General features: G+C 37.0%; 1 protein-coding gene across 1 annotated transcript in view; it reads right to left on the reverse strand.

Moving 5' to 3' along the window:
* The window catches only part of WNK3 (WNK lysine deficient protein kinase 3), a 155,375-nt gene that overhangs the window by 130,190 nt on the left and 4,644 nt on the right, over window positions 1–20,541 (reverse strand). Inside the window, exon 2 of the mRNA XM_055339105.1 lies at window positions 619–1,273. Within this exon, the coding sequence (XP_055195080.1) occupies window positions 619–1,155 (537 nt within the window). The 5' untranslated portion in view covers window positions 1,156–1,273. The remainder of the gene's footprint in view (window positions 1–618; window positions 1,274–20,541) is intronic.

A 20,541-nucleotide genomic window follows, 5' to 3' on the forward strand; every position in this document is an offset into this window, starting at 1 on the left:
TCAACTATTCTGTTGTTTTCATTTCTCCTTTCTAAACACATTCCAGTTGACTACCTCACTCAGCAGGTTCTGGTGATTATTTCTTCCAGAGATCCTCTTTGAGGTAAATTTAAAGCACAGACAAGTTTATATTAATAGAAGTCCTCCAAGAATCAAGCTTAACATTTTCGGTTCTGAAAAACACCATGTAAACCTCAAAAAAAACTGTTGAAAGAAAAAGAGAAAAGGGATGTATCACACTAAATATATCCCTGACATATCATGTTCCCAAATACTTAGTACAACAATCAACTAACTAAAAGCATACATTTACTAAAAGTTTTCAAAGTGAGACCTCAAGAGTTTTGGAGACGTACCAAGGTTAATAAATTAGCGTTATTTTCCCAAAGAAAACACTCATAGACGTTTCCCCCTTTAAAACAGAAGGGAAAACAACAGGAGGAAAAAAAAGGCTGCCATGGGCTCTAAGAATATCTAGGAAAAGAGCATAATTTCAGTAAGGTGGGGGACAAGCCTTTAATTTTATTTTAATCCATGATATATATTAATCCTGGAACATTCAGAAGGCCAGCCTGTTAAAACTGAAATTTATTAAAACCAAGGAGACTATATACCCACCTGCAGCTCACACCAAGCAACTTCAACCCAGGTTTCGGTGTCCAATCCTTTATATACTGTTTTAAATGCTCCTCTTCCCAGCTCTATGTCGAATTTCAGGAACCTGCCACTAGGAGAAGTAGCTACAGCCTTCATTTCTGCTTCTTCTTCTATTTCCTTTTCATTTTTCTCCTTGAAACCATCTTTTGAGGACTCTGAGGTTGCCTTTGAACACTGTCCATATCTGACTTCTTGTCCACCTGCTAGCACATTTGTCGGAAGCTTTTCCACTCTTGGCATATTTATTGCGGTCTTCATTCTCTCACCTTTGGAGGAAGATTCAGCAACTTTATCATCTTCCATCGTCTCAACACTCTTTCGGAAGAATCTTTTCCTTTCTGTAGTTTCCCCAGAAGCAAAGAAAGCACTACTTTTTTCCTTCAGTCTGGCTTCCACCGTTAAAGTTGCTACAACCCGAGGAGCTCTGTCTTCCAGTGAAACTCCATCAGGTTTCTCAGAATCTTCTGTACTAGCTGGCTCTCCTGAATCAGTAGCCATTGTAATTGAGGTTGGTACTACAATTTTTCCTGTTCCACTCTTTAGTCCAGTTACATCTCAGGTATCAGAATTATCAGAACGGACTTCCGTTTATGTAGTCTTATGTTTCCATAGCAACCTGAAAGGGGGAAAAGGATATTTTAAAATCACCCCACAAAGGAAATCATTAAGGAGAAAACAAGTCACCTGATTGTTTAATCCTTTTTTTTCTTAATAAGAAGTTTGTTCTTATTCTGTCCAACCTTAGCAACCAGGAGACTCCAGGGACTGCGTCTTATCTTGTTTACCACTGTAGTCCTCAGTGCCCAGCAGACTACTTGGCATACATAGCTCAGTAAATCTTCATATTGCATAAATGTTGGTTAGGAACTTAGTTCTCAGCACCAGCTATCAGTCTATCATGTTTATTTTTTTAAAGATTTTATTTATTTATTCATGAGAGACACAGAGAAAGAGAGAGAGGCAGAGGGAGAAGCAGGCTCCATGCAGGGGGCCTGATGTGGGACTCGACCCTGGGTCTCCAGGATCATGCCCTGAGCCGAAGGCAGGCGCCAAACTGCTGAGCCACCCAGGGATCCCAGTCTATCATATTTAAAACAAGTATCCAAACTCCGAGTTCACCTAGCTACAAGGTAGATAATCCACAATAAGTAAAATAAACACATAAACACATAAAATAAACCACCAAAAAAGTGGTTTTCATCTAAAATTCTGAAATTGATCCAGTAGTAATATTTTTTATTGTAGTATACTTAATATCAAATTTAACGATTTTTCAGTGTACAATTCAGTAGCACTAAGTACATTCACAATTTCCAGAATTTTTTCATCATCCCAAACTGAAATTCTGTATCTGTTAAACTCCCCATCTCCCCAGCCTCTGGTAATCTCTATTCTTCTTTTTGTCCCTATGAGCTTGCTTATTCTAGGTACTTCATATAAGTGGAATCATACAATATTTTGTATGAATCCTTTTGTGTCTGGCTTATTTCACTTCACATAATGTTTAAAATTCATTCACGTTGTAGCATGTATCAGAATTTCATTCATTTTTAAGGCTTAACAACATTCCATCGGGATCCCTGGGTGGCGCAGCGGTTTGGCGCCTGCCTTAGGCCCAGGGCGCGATCCTGGAGACCCAAGATCGAATCCCACATCGGGCTCCCGGTGCATGGAGCCTGCTTCTCTCTCTCTGCCTCTCTCTCTCTGTGTGTGTGTGTGACTATCATAAATAAATAAAAAAAAAAAAAACATTCCATCATGTGGATATACCACATTTTGTTTGTCCATTCATCTGGTAAATGGATTGAGTTGTTTTTGTTTTGTTTTACCTTTTGACTATTGTGAATAATGCTGCTATGAACATCTAATGGTAGTTTCAAATAATGCAAATACTTGTTTATGAGCTTACCTTCAGATATTGGCAGAAAGAAACTGCTGCCAAATATTAACACAGTATCCAAAAAAATGGCAAAAAAAAGATTAAAAAATATGCATCTATGCATCCTGTTGAACCAGTAATTTCATTTATAGGAATTTGCTTAGAAAATAGTCAAGAACTGGGATGCCTGGGTGTCTGCCTTCGGCTCAGGACGTGACCCCAGAGTCCCAGGATTGAGTCCCACATCAGGCTCCCTGCATTGAGCCAGCTTCTCCCTCTGCCTATGTCTCTGCCTCTCTGTGTGTGTGTCTCTCATAAATAAATAAAATCTTTTATTTTTTTTTAATAAATAAAATCTTTTAAAAGAAAATAGGCAAGAATCTGGGCAAAGATTTAACTACAACACAATTTGGAAAAACTATCCTAAACATAAGCCTAATAGAGGTTTAAATACCAAAATGAGATGTGACATAGCATTAAAAAAAACACTGCAATTCTGGGGTGCCTGGCTGGCTCAGTCAGTAGACTATGCAACTCTTGATCTCAGAGTCATGAGTTCAAGCCCCATGTTGAGCAGAGTCTACTTAAAAAAAGTTAAAAAAAAAAACACTGCAGTATTTAGTGAGATGAAAAAACATTCCCTATATGTTATATGGTTAAATGAAAAAAGAAATACATACAACAAGCTTCCATACACACTATATTAACTCTGAATGGTGGAATTATGAACATTTTTCTTTTTGCTTTCTTGTATTTTCTAAAACTTTCCATAATGAATGTGTGAACCTATAAGGAAGAAAAAGTTTTTCAAAAATGGTAAACTATCAATAAGAAAATTCTTCCCTTCTCACCACAAACATGCATCACAAAGTTAAGCCTATATACCTTTATCACGTTATGTGCCCTAAAAGGCACAATTTGTCATGTCAAACCAAGAATATACAGAACTATCAAATTTGAAAACCTGAAGAAAAACCTCCCTGAACTATAACAAAATGAGGAGAAACACCCCAAACTGTTCTATACATTTTACACAAGTCCTATTAAAATTCCAGCTGGTTTCTCTGCAGTAATTAACCAGCTGATCCTAAAATTCATATAAAATTTCCAGGGACCCAGAATAGCCAAAACCAAAGCCATCTTGAAAAAGAACAAAGTTGCAAGACTCATACTTCCCAATTTTAAAACATACTACAAAGCTATAGTATTAAGACAGTGTGGTACTGGCATAAGGATGTATACATAAGCAGAGCAAAAATAAACAGTCCAGGAAAAAAATCCACATATTCATGGTCAATTTAATTTTCAACAAGGGTGCCAAGAATATTCAATAAAGAACAGTCTTTTCAACAAATGGTTCTGGGACTACTGGATATCTACATGCAAAAACCTGAAGTCAGATACTCTAAGTAAGGTTTCCTGGAAAAGATACACAAATTGAGTCTTGAAAAAAGAAAATTAAAAAAAATTTTTTTAAAAAATAAAATTAGCTGATCCAAGCAAAGGGAAGATAACAAGCAAAGTCATGAAACAGTGTGGAGTAAGCGTATATGAGTGGTACCATGAATAGTTTACTCACACATTAGAAGCAGGTAGATGAGGACAGAGAGGCAGTAGTCATCAAAGATTTCTATGCCATACAATGTAAAATAGGGATACCAGTTAGAGAGCTACTGCCATAATCCAGGAAAGAGATGCTGAGGTTTGAATGAAAATAGTGGCAAGAGGGGGCAGATTCCAGACATGTTAAGGAAATACTAAATACAAGATTTACTATCTAAATGAATATGGTTGTGAGGCAAAAGGAGAATCTATAAAAAACCCCGGAAATTTGCCTATCAGATGACAGTACTAGGATATAATTGTTAACTAATACCAGAGCTAAAAGGTGCTGAGGTTACACTGACAAATCAATACACTTTGAAAGTCATCTAATTTTCCCAGCACCATTTATTGAAGAGACTGTCTTTCTTCCAGTGGATAGTCTTTCCTCCTTTATCGAATATTAGTTGACCATAAAGTTCAGGGTCCACTTCTGGGTTCTCTACTCTGTTCCATTGATCTATGTGTCTGTTTTTGTGCCAGTACCACACTGTCTTGATGACCACAGCTTTGTAGTACAACCTGAAATCTGGCATTGTGATGCCCCCAGCTATGCTTTTCTTTTTTAAAATTCCCCTGGCTATTCGGGGTCTTTTCTGATTCCACACAAATCTTAAAATAATTTGTTCTAAGTCTCTGAAGAAAGTCCATGGTATTTTGATAGGGATTGCATTAAACGTGTAAATTGCCCTGGGTAACATTGACATTTTTAAATGGAGCTGGGAAAATTGGACATCCACATGCAGAAGAATGAAGCTAGACCACTCTCTTGCACCATACACAAGGATAAACTCAAAATGGATGAAAGATCTAAATGTGAGACAAGATTCCATCAAAATCGGGGATCCCCGGGTGGCGCAGCGGTTTGGCGCCTGCCTTTGGCCCAGGGCGCGATCCTGGAGACCCGGGATCGAGTCCCACGTCGGGCTCCCGGTGCATGGAGCCTGCTTCTCCCTCTGCCTGTGTCTCTGTGCCTCTCTCTCTCTCTGTGACTATCATAAATAAATAAAAATTTAAAAAAAAAAAGATTCCATCAAAATCCTAGAGGAGAACACAGGCAACACCCTTTTTGAACTTGGCCACAGTAACTTCTTGCAAGATACATCCACGAAAGCAAAAGAAACAAGCAAAAATGAACTACTGGGACTTCATCAAGATAAGAAGCTTTTGCACAGCAAAGGATACAGTCAACAAAACTAAAAGACAACCTACAGAATGGGAGAAGATATTTGCAAATAACATATCAGATAAAGGGCTAGTTTCCAAAATCTATAAAGAACTTATTAAACTCAACACCAAAGAAACAAACAATCCAATCATGAAATGGGCAAGAGACATGAAGAGAAATCTCACAGAGGAAGACATAGACATGGCCAACACGCACATGAGAAAATGCTCTGCATCACTTGCCATCAGGGAAATACAAATCAAAACCACAATGAGATACCACCTCACACCAGTGAGAATGGGGAAAATTAACAAGGCAGGAAACAACAAATGTTGGAGAGGATGCGGAGAAAAGGGAACACTCTTACACTGTTGGTGGGAATGTGAACTGGTGCAGCCACTCTGGAAAACTGTGTGGAGGTTCCTCAAAGAGTTAAAAATGGACCTGCCCTACGACCCAGCAATTGCACTGTTAGGGATTTACCCCAAAGATTCAGATGCAATGAAATGCCGGGACACCTGCACCCCGATGTTTATAGCAGCCATGTCCACAGTAGCCAAACTGTGGAAGGAGCCTCGGTGTCCATCGAAAGATGAATGGATAAAGAAGATGTGGTTTATGTATACAATGGAATATTACTCAGCCATTAGAAAGGACAAATACCCACCATTTGCTTCAACGTGGATGGAACTGGAGGGTATTATGCTGAGTGAAGTAAGTCAATCGGAGAAGGACAAACAGTGTATGTTCTCATTCATTTGGGGAATATGAATAATAGTGAAAGGGAATATAAGGGAAGGGAGAAGTGTGTGGGAAATATCAGAAAGGGAGACAAAACATAGAGACTCCTAACTCTGGGAAACGAACTGGGGGTGGTGGAAGGGGGGGAGGGCTGGGGGTGGGGGTGAATGGGTGACAGGCACTGAGGGGGACACTTGACGGGATGAGCACTGGGTGTTATTCTGTATGTTGGTAAATTGAACACCAATAAAAATTAATTTATTAAAAAAAAGTCAGGAAGGATTAAAAAAAAGTCATCTAATAAGACGAGTATCGCCTCCAAGTGAGAAAAAGCATCTAACAGTGCCTCAGTGAAGTAGAGATTTTCTCTTTAACTTATTCTAACATAATTTTAGACTTGGGGGGGGAAGCCCTGCAAGAATATACAGAGGATCTAGTATGCCCTTTACTCATATTCCTCAAATGTAAACATTTTAGGTGAGATATTCTTAAGTAAGAATAATATTATTCACTTCACTTAATTAACGGTCACTTATCCAGAAACCTCAAGAGCAATGATCCATAAGTTAGATAAAAAGACTTCTAAGCAGACAAAAATAGATAAAACTAGAGAATTTAAGTTGGAAAAAGCCTTCAAACATTTTTAACTGCATAACCTCTTTTTAAAAATTAATTCTTACTCAGAACCCTAATATAAAAATAGAGGAACCAATAGTGCTGCTCGTTTATAATAATTCTAACATGTTTAGTCACCTGGTTTCCCAAACTATAAGGATAAGAAGAAACAATTAAGAGGAATGGGGAAATGAGTGTTCCCTCAGTCTTCTTAATTCTAAAAACCAACCCAAGACAAAAATTTTCCTAGAGACAAGGAGGGACATCTGTAAGTATGACAAAATGGAAAAGAAATAATTCAATAATAACAGTAGAAGATTTTAATACCCCATTCTCAGTGATGAACAGAACTAGACAGAAAATCAAAAATAATCTGGAAAACTTGGCCAATATAACCAACCTACTTGACCTAATGGCCATCTACAGAACACTCCTATAAGAGCAAAATATACATTCTTTTCGAGCACATATGCAAAAATTTCCAGAGCAAATCATATACTATACAATAAATCTCAGTAAGTTTAAAAGAATTGAAATCAAACAAAGTGTGCTGTCCTACCATAAAAGAATTAAATTAGAATTGAACAAAATAAGGATAGATATATATATAATTGACCCTTGAATAACATGAGTTTGAACTGTGCAGGTCCATTCATATGTGGATATATGTATTATGGTATTGGGAATTTGCTTTCCCCTCTTTATGATTTTCTTAATAACATTTTCCTATAGCTTACTTTATTGTAAGGATACAGTACATAATACATATAACATACATAATGTGTATTAATCAATTGTTTATGTTATTGGTAAAGCTTTGGTACACTATTATTACTAAGTTTTTAGAGTCAAGTTATATGCAGATTTTCCACTGCACAGAGGTTGGTGCTCCTAACCCTCACATTGTTCAAGGGTCATTTGTAGATCGATGGAACAGAATTGAGAGTCTAGAAGTAAACCTTAACATTTATGGTCAACTGATTTGCAAAACAGAGGCCATGACCACTGAATGGGAAAAGAACAGTCTTTCAATGAAAGGTGCTAGAACAACTGGATATACCACATACAAAAGAGTAAAGTTGGACCCCTACCTCATACGCAAAAAAAATGAACTCAAAGTAGATCACAGACCTAAATGTAAGAGCTAAAACTACAACGCTCTTAGAAAAAAACACTGGAGTGAATCTTAGTGACTTTGGGCTAAGCAATGATTTCCCAGGTACAATAACAAAAATACAAGTGATAAAAGAGAAAATTGACAAGATGAACCTCATCAAAATTTAAAACTTTTGTGCTTCAAAGGATGCTACCAAGAAGGTGAAAAGCAAAAAGACTGACCAAAACTATGTGTAAACCACATATCTGATATGTGATAACCATATATCTGATCACTGTTTAGTCAGAATATATAAGGAATTCTTACAACTCAGTAATGAAAAGATAAATAATCCAGTGGGCTCTCTTTTTTTTCCAATGGGCTCTCTGAATAGACCTTTTTCTAAATAAGATATACAAATAGCCAATAAACACATGAAAAGATGTTCCACATCATTACTTTTCAGAGAAATGCAACTCAAAACCACAACGAAATACTACTTCATACTCGTGAAGATGGCTACAATAAAAAAGACAGACCATAACAAGTGTTGGTAAAGATGTAGGAAAAATGGACCCCTCATACATTGCTGAAAGGAATGCAGAACAGTACAGCTGCTCTGGAACCCAGTCTAGCAGTTCCTCCAATTAAGCATTGAGTTAATATATGACACCATCTTCCCAAGAGAAATGAAAACATATGTCCACACAAAGCTTTTACACAAGTGTCCATAGCAACATTATTCACAAAAGCCAAAAGGTGGAAACAACAGAAATGTCTGTCAACTGATAAACAAAATATGTCATATCCATGGAATGGAATACTATTTGTCAATGCAAAGGAATGAGTTACAGATACATGCTACAACAAGGATAAACCCTGAGAACATAATGCTAAGTGAAAGAAGCCAGAAGACAATAGTCTATGGTTCCATTTATATGAAAAGTCTAGAATATGCAAATCTATAGAAACAGAAAATAAGAGTAGTTGTCACCTGGGGCTGAGGTATATAAGAATATGGGGATCCCTGGGTGGCTCAGTGGTTTAGTGCCGCCTTTGGCCCAGGGCGTGATCCTGAAGACCCGGGATCAAGTCCCACATTGGACTCCCTGCATGGGGCCTGCTTCTCCCTCTGCTTGTGTCTCTCTCTGTATCTCTCATGAATGAATAAATAAAATCTTTTAAAAAAAGAATTCTATAAAATTTATGAAAGGATGTTTTTTTAAGATTTTATTCACTCATTCATGAGAGACACAGGAAGAGAGAGAGGCAGAGACACAGGCAGAGGGAGAAGCAGGCTCCGTGTTGGGAGCCCGATGTGGGACTCCATCCCGGGTATCCAGGATCATGCCTGGGCTGAAGGCAAGCACTAAACCGCTAAGCCACCCAGGCTGCCCAAGCCTCTCATTTCCCAAAGGAGATCTGGGGCCAATTACTTTGCCTCATTCATTCTTGATTTGTGAAATTTCACAGTACTGATATGAAAATACACATATAAACCACTCAGCACAGTGCCTGGCACAATATAATAATTAATAAATAGAAGCTTTTATTGTCTACATCTTAATAACCCTGTGGGGCAGCACTATATTAAAGCACTATTCAACAATACTCTAAAAATCATTAAATGATTTTCAGTAGACTCACTTAGCAAGGCTGATAAGTATATAATACACTCTTTTAAAGCTTTCCAGTAATAAACCATGTTGGTATTGCTTCAATTACAAGGAAATATCTTTCTTCCTCATTCGGCAATACAGAAACACACTTCACTGAAATAGTCTGCAAAACTCAGGCCTCAAAACTGAAGTCTCTTACTAAGTTCAACGGCTGTATTTCCATGACTATTTTTTCCTTCATAAAATGGTAACAAACTAGAAATATATATAAAGGTAACTACAAAAGCACTTCTATAGACATTGAAATTATAGGGAAAATCTCACAAATGTGTACCCTATATCTACTCCTTTAATCTGTTTGATAAATAATCCTGGAGCATCTGAGTCAAAAGTCTGAAATAATTTTCCCCCATAGCTTATCATGGTTCTATCCATGAGAAATTCAGCATAAAATCAGTACTTGGTCAATCAATGGCTCAAGAATTTCAACTTTAAAACCAGCAATTGAAAGAAAACATGTAAAGTCAACCTACCTAATGGGAGATAATATTTGCAAATGATATATCTGATAAGGGGTTAATATTCAAAATTTACAAAGAGCTCATACAACTCAATACACAAAAAACAATCCAATCAAAAATGGGCAGGGGTGCCTGGGAGGCTCAGTCAGTTGAACATCTGGCTCTTGCTTTTGGCTCAGGTCATGATCTCAGGATTGTGAAATGGAGCTCCATGCTCAGCACGGAGTATGCTTGAATTTCCCTCCCTCTCTCTATGCCCCTCTCCCTACTCATACTAAACTAATTAATTAATTTTAAAAAATAGTTGGAAGATCTAAATAGACATTTTTCAAAGACAAAGAGATGGCCAACAGACACATGAAAAGATGCTGAACATGGGGTACCCAGCTGGCTCAGTTGGTAGAGCATGCAACTAACTCTTGATCTCAGGGTCATGAATTTGAGCCCCACATTGGGCTCAGTAGAGCTTACTTTTTAAAAAAGCTCAATATTACTAATTATTAGGGAAATGCAAATCAAAACCACAGTATCACCTCATACCTGTCAGAATGGCTAGTAACAAAAAGAATGAAATAACAAGTGTTGACAAGGATGTGGAGAAAAGGGAATTCTGGTGCACTGACGGTGGGAATGTTAAATGGTGCACCACGTTGGGCTCAGAGCTGAACATAGAGCCTGCTTAAGATTCTCTCTCTCCCTCTCTCTCTCTGCTCATCCCCCTCTCTCTCCTAAAAACAAACAAACAAACAAACAAAAACCCTAATAGTAGAAGTACCCTATGATTTGGTAATTCCACTACTGGGTGTTACCTGAAGAAAACAAAACACTAATTCAAAAGGATATGTGCTCCCCTATTTTACTGCAGCATTATTTGCAAAAGCCAATATTGGAAGCAATCTAAGTGTCCATCAATAGATGAATGGATAAAGAAGATATGTTATAGGGATCCCTGGGTGGCGCAGCGGTTTGGCACCTGTCTTTGGCCCAGGGCACAATCCTGGAGACCTGGGATCGAATTTCACGTCGGGCTCCCGGTGCATGGAGCCTGCTTCTCCCTCTGCCTGTGTCTCTGCCTCTCTCTCTCTCTCTATCATAAATAAATTTAAAAAATTAAAAAAAGAAAAAAAAGAAGATATGTTATATCTACATGATAAAGGATTAATTCCATAAGAAAGAATGAGATCATGCCATTCCTGATAACATGAATGGACCTGGAGGGTAGTATGATTGGTGAAATAAGTCAAAGACAAATACCATAGTATTTCACTTATGTATGAAATCTAAAAACCAAAACTAATGAAAAAACAACAAAGGGAAATAAATAGGCTTACTAATACAGATAACAAACTGGTGGTTGCCACAAGGGAGGGGAATGAGGGGATAGGGAAAATGATTAAGAGATACAAACTTCCAGTTCTAAAATAAGTCACAGGGATGAAGAGTACAACATAGGGAATATAGTCAATTATATTGTAATAACTTTGTATGGTGACAGATGGTAACTACACTTACTGTGTTGAGCACTGCATAATGTGTAGAATTGTAAAATTACTATGCAGTACACCTAAAACTAACACAATGTTGTATGTCAAGTATAGTTCAATATAAATTTTTAAATAGTCATTATTATACAGTAAATTTCCCATTAATAATCCTCTCTCATTCACACACACACACATATATATGTATATATATATACACATATATGTATTCAAATAAATAAACATTTACCAAGTGCCAAGCACTATCAGGGGCTGGGGATAAAATAAAAAGTCAGTCCTTGTCCTCAAGGAGCCTACAGTTTACCCAAGTTTAAGATATATAACTGTTGACTTCTGGTTATATCCCCTGTACTTTCCAAGACTCTGGAAAAGTGATGGTAAAAAAAAAAGTACAAAAGTATAAGTCATAAGTCAAGGACGCAAATGGAAAATGGCATAGCAAATATAAGATTTCAATAATTTTTAATTTCTGACAGAGAGCAGATAGGAAAGAACTGATGCTACAACCTAAAATATGTAATAGAAATGGTTCCAACCCAGGAGGGAGAAGACTTGCAGGACCAAATCCCAGAAATAAGTGATCCCATAAAGTGCCAAAGTAAATAAAAGGCTGAAAAAGGGACTAAATTATGATACAGTTAATGAAATCTCCCCCCCATTCCATAAGAGACAAAAATCCTTGCATGCAGAATATCAAATTCAACAAAACAGGATGAATGAGAGCACCACAGGGCAAAGCCTTTGCCCTCTGGTATTTGGACCCTCCAAATGTATTAGCCAGCTGTATACCCACTCACCCCAAAATAAAGCCTACCAGTTGACAACCCTGTCTCAGTACATAGAACTCCCAGTCAGCCCTTCTACTAGCTCATTCTTAAATATAGACAGATCAGGAGACAGTCATTTGGAGAAAACCTGTAACACAGAAAAGAAAGATCAAGAAAAACAAAAATGTTCTTGGAGGAGTTGAAATAATTCAAGAAACCATTTTTAATTTAATTTTTAAAACTATAGTCCTAAAATTCAAAAATCAAAGAGGTATATAATTAACAGGTTCCCTCCCAACCTTTTTTTCCATCCATTCAGTTGCCATCACTCCCCCAACAGGGAACCACTCATTAGATTATTGCGTAGCTCTCTGGAGTTTCTTTAGGCAAATAAGCAAATATAAATACATGTTCTCTTTCTCCTTCCCTACACAAAAAGTAGCATATATACCAAACTTTTGTGTACAGTCACAAGTTATTTTTTCCCCTGTCACTACATAGAAGTTCCTCATTCTTATTTTTTAAAACCTATATAGTATATATTATTCAATTATTTGCTATGTTATTATGACAGATAACATCGCATACTTTGCATATATGTACGTATATATGCGTGTGGGTGTGTGTATATATATGTATTCCCTGAAGTGAGATTGTTGGATCAAAATAAATTTGCATATTTAACTTTCATTGAAGTATGCTAATATATCCAGTATAATACATATAATGCCTGTGCATCTTTTTTTGTTTTGTGCATCTTTATATAATGCTGCCAAACTGCCTTCCATGGGCATTATACCAATTCAAACTTCCACCTATAATGTATGAAGCTGTCCTTTACCCCAGAACCTTGAAAACAAAAAAGTGTTATCAAACGTTTTGACTTTTAACACTGATAGATTTTTAAAAGGAATCTCAGTGTGGTTTTAATTAGCATTTATCTTATGAGTGAGGTTAAACATCTTTCACATAAACAATAATTAAAGTCATGAATAAGCCAACAATTCTTATTATCACTGCTACCACTTAAGGAAATAAAACATGTATGAATATTGGAAAGTATGTCACAAAATTCAAAACTTGCAGGCTATATGATTATCTATGTAGAAAATCCAAGCAAATCAACTAAAAAACTATAATAGGAACTAACAAGAGAGCTCAGAGGAAAGGCCAAAGATGAAATCAACAAACAGAAATCAATAGCTTTGCTATACATCAGCACTAATCAGTTAGAAAATGTAATTTAAGAAACAACTATTCTATGGGCACCTGGGTGGCTCAGTGGCTTAAGCATCTGCATTCAGCTCAAGTCATGATTCCAGGGTCCTGGAATCTAGTCCCACATTGTTGGGCTTCCTGCTCAGCAGGGAGCCTGCTTTTCCCTCTCCCTTTGCCCCTTACCCCTGCTTGTGATCTCTCTCTGTCTCTAATAAATAAAATCTTGGGGTTCCTGGGTGGCTCATTCAGTTAAGCATCTACCTTCAGCTCACATCATGATCCCGGGATAGAGCCCAACGGAGCCCTGCGTGGGGCCCCCTGCTCAGCAGAGAGCCTGCTTCTCCCTCTCCTTCTGCTGCTCCTCCTGCTAGTGTGCACACATGCTCTCTCTCTCCCTATCAAATAAACAAATTAAAATATTTAATAAATGAATAAAATCTTTTAAAAAATAAAACAACAACAAAAAACAACTATTCTAAGGTGAGGGCACTGGAGATGGGCAGCATGAGGAAGGGGAGGGAAGGACTGGGTGTAAAGAAGGAAGGTAGGTCACTGAGATTTTAAACACACACACACTATCCCGTACATAAGAGCAACAAAGTTATATTCATCTAGGAATAAACTCAAGAAGAAACATGCAATACCTATATAAAGAAAACTGTAATATAATACAGCCATAGTGAGTTAAATAATGTCGTTTCAGCACAGAACAGATAGCATAATAAACATTGTCAGAACAACTGGCTCTCTATATTGGGGGGGGGGGATGTTAAAGCCCTACATAAAACCAGTCACAAAAATAAATTCCAGGTAGGCTAAAGAGCTAAATGTAAAAGCAAAACTATATAACTATTAAAAGAAAATATGGCTGAATATATTTTTAACCTGAAGAAAGGCTCTCATAAAAAGACAAAATGCAACAACCATTAATAAAAAAGCTAACACATTTGGCCATTCGACCATGAACAAAGTTAAAAGCTAAGCAACAGACTGGGTGCAAACATTTGCAACATGTACAGCAAAGCATTAATATCCAGAATATATAAAGAACTAAAAAAAAATCAGTAAGAAATAAAAAATGGCCAATATATGGATGGTAGAAAGATGGCTCAAACTCTTTAGTAAGCAGGGACATGGAAATTCAAACAATTTATTATTTTTTGTCCATCAGATGAGCCTAAAACTGTTAATATTATATATTGAGAAGCATATGAGAAATTCAGCACTTTGTGCATTCTTGGCAGACAAACTGGAATAGCCTTTTCATTTGACAAATTCCAAGTATCTTAATGCATACTTATCACCAGCAATCACTTTTTAGTATGTATGCAAGAAATATTCTTGTATGTATACAAATTTATGTATGCACTAGGACTCTTACTGAAGCATTGTTTGGAATAGCAAAAAATATTGAATAGAACTTAAATATCCATCTATAAGAGAGAATGGTAAAATAAGCAGTGATACATCTGTACTACGTAATAATATACATGTTTTAAAAATGAGAAATGGATATATATGAAGTATAAAAATCTACACATAAATACTATTAAGTGAAAAACAATAAATTATAGTACAACATATATATATATATATATATATATCTTATGTGGAAAAAAACTCACAAAACCCTGTTTCTAAATGTACTCATGTATGTTTAAATGCATACAAAACAGCATGGAAAAATATGTTCCTAATTTATCCTACAGGTTAAAGCAAGTTGTATTAAATACTATGTATTCAATAAAGAGAATGTGTGTGTGTGTGTATATATATATATATATAGCTACTTCATTATCCACATATATATAAATATATATGGAGAGAGGATATATATATATAGAGAGAGAGAGAGACTGACAGACATGAAAAGAATCCTAAGTCATATCTTTGGGAAAAGAGCAAGTCATAAAACATATATATTTTTTACTTGTATATGTATATGCATATAAATACAGAGAAAAAAGGACAGTACAAGTTTACAGTCAACTCTTCTTTTTAAGGATTTTTCTATGATTTTTAAGTAATCTCTACACCCAAAGTGGCGTTCAAACTTATAACCCTGAGATCAAGAGTTACATGCTCTACCAACTGAGTCAGCCTAGTGTCCCTACAGTCAAGTCTTAATAATGGTACCTACCAGAGGGCAGAAATTGTGTAAAGGTGGACCTTAAGGTTTTAATCTATCTCTATGTTATTTTAATCCTTTATAGCAGAATTGTCCATCAACAATCTGTACAAAAGAACCAGTTAAGGATATTATCATTTTTGGGGCAGCCCAGGTGCCTCAGCAATCTATCGCCGCCTTTGGCCCAGGGTGTGATCCTGGAGACCCAGGATCGAGTACTGCATCGGGCTCCCTGCATGGAGCCTGCTTCTCCCTCTGCCTATGTCTCTGCCTCTGTGTGTGTGTCTCTCATGAATAAATAAATAAAATCTTAAAAAAACGGATATTATCATTTTTCAAAATAACTGAAGGAAGGAAAAAACAAATAAGGCATGTACAACATAAAACCAAATAAATATCAATTAACACTCCTTGAGTGTTTTGTGCCGAGCACTGTAAGCCCCTTCATGCATTTTCTCATGTAATCATTACAAAAATCTTGAGGTAGATAATATTTTTATTCCCATTTTACAAATGAGGAAACTAAGCTCAAAAAATTAAGTTAACTTCTCTAAAATCACACAGCTAGTAAAAACCAGGGCCAGAATTCAACTCAGGCATTGTACTCCCAAGTCTACTCCTTACTCATTAGTATGGGGCCTCATAAGAAGTGGTGCCACGTGCATAACACTATACACAACCCTGAACTACACAGGTACATACAATACACAACCACATTACAGTCCTTGGGAGTTTGTAACACTAAAACTATCTTCTTTCTCATTTCCATCATCCAGTTTTGCTTTGGCAAGATCATTTCCTCAATTCAAGATGCTCATTTTGTGTGACGAAACCTCTAGGTCCAAATTAAAAAAGGGGCTGAAATGATCTCCACCTTCTTTCATTATCAAAATTAAACAATTTATATTTATCGGGGCACCTAGCTTTATATTTATCAATCACCTACCCTCAAATCCCTAATTATTTTTTAAGTTAGTTTTTTTCTTTCTTTTTTTTAAGATTTTATTTATTTATTCATGAGACACACACAGAGAGAGAGAGAGAGAGAGAGAGAGAGAGGGGCAGAGACACAGGCAGAGGGAGAAGCAGGCTCCATGCAGGGAGCCCAACGTGGGACTCGATCCAGGGTCTCCGTGATCACGCAGAGGGCCGAAGGCGGCGCTAAACCACTGAGCCACCCAGGCTGCCCTCAAATCCCTAATTAACACCTTATTCTGCCTAACCCTTTATAACAGTGGTGGAAAAACTACATACAGCCCTCAGGCCAAACCCAACTCCCCTCACTGCCAGTTTTTGTACAACAGGTAGGCTGAGAAAGATTCTTATATTTTTAAATGGTTGGGGGATAAAATCAAAAGAAGAACAGTATTTTGTGACAGAAAAATTATTTGAAATTCACATTTCAGTATTCATAAAGTTTTATCGGAACACGGCCACACTCATTCATTTACATATTGCCTATGGCTGCTACAACAGCAGAGCTGAGTTGTTGCAACAGACTTCATGGCCCACAAAACCCGCAAAAAAAAATTTTTACAATCTGGTCCTTTACAGAAAAAGGTTATCAAACCTTGCTTTATAGTTTTCATAAGAACTTCACATATTTAACTTGATTACTCCTAACAACAACCCTGAGAGCTATTTGGTATTGCCCTGAATTCTGAAAATTAGGAAGGCCAAAAAAGTTTAGCATCGTGCCCAAGTAACAAAGCCAGTAAGTGAAGGGGAGAATTCTGGAACCCATTTTCTAGCTCCAAATACAACATATTTTCTACCACACTACCACTTTCTAAGAACCCAACCCCTCCTGAATAATCAATGAGTTTCAATATTTGGTGTTAAAATTTACCAGATGGTTAGAGACAGGAAAGCTTTAAATTGGTAGGAAAACATTTCTCAATTGAGGAACTTTGACTCCAAAAATATGTTAATAGAACACACTGTATTTCATGTGTAGTTGTAGAATTTACAAAGTATATTTTTTCACTTAATTAGCCAAAAAAAAAAAACCCTGCAAAATAGGTGGGACTTTTGTTTTGTTTAGTAACAAGTGAGGAAATCAATACTTACAGACTTACACAAGATTACACTTAAGACCAGAACCCAGGCTGACTCCTACTTCAGTGACATTTTCACTTGCAGACAAAATCTCTTCTCATAAGGAATGTACCTGGGTTTAGTTTTTTTTTTTCCTTAGAAACAAAGACAGATAACTCACACATTTAAAATATTAAGAAACCTGGGGCAGCCCCGGTGGCCCAGCGGTTTAGCACCACCTTCGGCCCAGAGCATGATCATGGAGACCCGGGATCCAGTCCCACGTTGGGCTCCCTGCATGGAGCCTGCTTCGCCCTCTGCCTGTGTCTCTACCTCTCTCTCTCTCTCTCTCTCTCTCTCTCTCTCTCTCTCTCTCTCTCTCTCCCTGTGCCTCTCATGAATAAATAAAATAAATTCTTTAAAAAAAATAAAATAAAATATTAAGAAACCTAAACTGTTTAGAAGAGATAAATTAATAATTTAATAAAATAAAAATTAACAGAAGGGATACTAAGAACTGCTGGTCTCTTAACATTCAGATCTCTCTTCAAAGTCACCTCCTCAAAGAAGCCTTCCAAACTAACCACCTGAGCTAAAGAGGCTTCTCTCTAACATCCCAGCACCATTTAAGAAAATTTCTTCTCAGGGTTCCTGGCTGGCTCAGTCGGTGGAGCATGAGACTCTTGACCTTGGGACTGTGAGTTTGAGCCCTATGTTGGGTATAGAGACTACTTAAAAATAAAATCTTTTTAGAAAACACATTCTTCTCAGCATTTATGTTCTGATAGATTTGTTAACTGTCTGTTGTCTACCAACCATAAAGTATTCTCAAAGAGACCAGAGTCATTGCCTGCTTTGCTTCCTTTTCATCTATTCCCAACATATCAACTCTGCACACTAGAAGAACACAATAAATGTTAAATGAATGACAAATATGTTTGGTATGTCATACTCCAAAATTCACTTGGACTAACAGCTTCAAAGTAAGTTATCAATGCATCTGAAAGGTTCCTTACTTGGTAATGAACCACATATCGTCAAGGGTTTTTTTTTTTTTTCCTCTTGCTAGAAACCTTCAAAGGCTAACTCTGAATGGAAATGCCACAGTAGCCTCAGTTATGCTCTGGGCAGCATTGGATATCATCAGAGCTGAACTAGTACCTCATAGGTCTTGGGGTTGATCAAGCCAATTTCCCACTCTCCTATTCAACACATGCACATGCCCTAGTGTTTAAAACAATTTGAGATAATGTCCCTATTTTAATTACACTTAACTATAGGCTGAGATTTACAAATCAATTGTACCATGCTAAATTTTAATTCTCATTTTTACAAGTTTAGTTCTGTTGAACTAAAATAATCTTACATGATTCTTAAATGAATAGGACAATGTGATTATAGGTGATTATAGCCTAAGCTACAAATAAAAAGTCTCCACAAGGTACTGATTGATATATGTTTTGGTCAAGAAGCCACCTCAGAAACAATGTAACACATAGATATGTCTGCTTTTAGGATAAATCCAATGCCAATTTCTGGTTAATTATAAACTAAATCTGCTTCCCCCCCCAAGTTTTTTTTAAGGTTTCTTTTTTAAAGATTTTATTTATTTATTCATAGAGACACACAGAGAGAGAGGCAGAGACACAGACAGAGGGAGAAGCGGGCTCCATGCAGGGAGCCCAACGTGGGACTGGATCCCGGGTCTCCAAGATCACGCCCCGGGCTGCAGGCGGCACTAAACCGCTGCGCCACTGGGGCTGCTCTCCTCCCACAAGTTTTAAGCAAAGATTTCACCCTACACAAACAATCTGAAAACAAAAATAATACTCTTTATAAAAAAAAAAACTTATGTAACTTTACCATAAGGATTGTCTAGCTTGCCATATTGAAGTTTCCTGACCATGAAAGTCTCACTGCCTCACAAAGAGCTTTAGAATATCCCCACTCTTCAAATATAAAGCATGACCTTCAAAAATGCATTTAGAAACATTTCTCCTCCACAAATGCCCAAAGAATAACTACATATTGCTACAAAATAGCATCACTTAAATATATGTATAATATTGTATATTATGTATCTTTTTGAAGTATAGTTTACACACAATGTTACATTAGTTTCAGGCATACAACATAGTGATTCCACAAGTCCTTACATTATGCTATGCTCACCATAAGTGTAGCTACAATCTGTCATCATATAATGCTATTAAAATATCATTAACTATGTTCCCTATGCTGTACCTTTTATCACTGTGACTTATTACTTCCATAACTGGAAGCTTGTACCTCCCACCCCCTTTTCTATTTTATAGTTTATAAAACGTCAAGATAGGGCAGCCCCAGTGGCACAGCAGTTTGGCGCCACCTGCAGCCTGGGTGTGATCCTGGAGACCTGGGATCGAGTCCCACATCAGGCTCCCTACATGGAGCCTGCTTCTCCCTCTGCCTGTGTCTCTGCCTCTCTGTGTGTGTGTGTGTCTATGAATAAATAAATAAAATCTTTTAAAAAAAAGTTCTGGTTTAAAAAAAAGTCAAGATAATCCACATACAAAAGAATAGAGCTGGACCCTGACCTCATACCATATACAAAAATTAACTCAAAAATGGATCAAAGACTTCAATATTAAAGCTAGACCAATAAAATTCTTCAAAGAAGAGATAGGGGTAAATCTTCATTGTCTTGAATTTGGCAATGGTTTCTTAAATATAACACTGAAAGCACAAGCAACAAAAATTGATAAACTGGACTTCAAATTTCAAACCTTTTGTGCATCAAAAGACACTATCAACAAAGTAAAGACTGGACGCCTGAGTGGCTCAGTAATTGAGCATCTGCCTTTAGCTCAGGTTGTGATCCCGGAGTCCCACATCAGGCTCCCCCTGGGGAGCCTGCTTCTTGCTCTGCCTATGTCTCTGCCTCTTTCTGTGTCTCTCTCATGAATAAACAAAATTTTTAAAAAAGTAAAAAGACAACTCAGAATGAAAGAA

Source organism: Nyctereutes procyonoides, unplaced genomic scaffold (assembly GCF_905146905.1).
Source record: "Nyctereutes procyonoides isolate TBG_1078 unplaced genomic scaffold, NYPRO_anot_genome, whole genome shotgun sequence".
In the NCBI taxonomy this organism is placed as follows: Eukaryota; Metazoa; Chordata; class Mammalia; order Carnivora; family Canidae; genus Nyctereutes; species Nyctereutes procyonoides.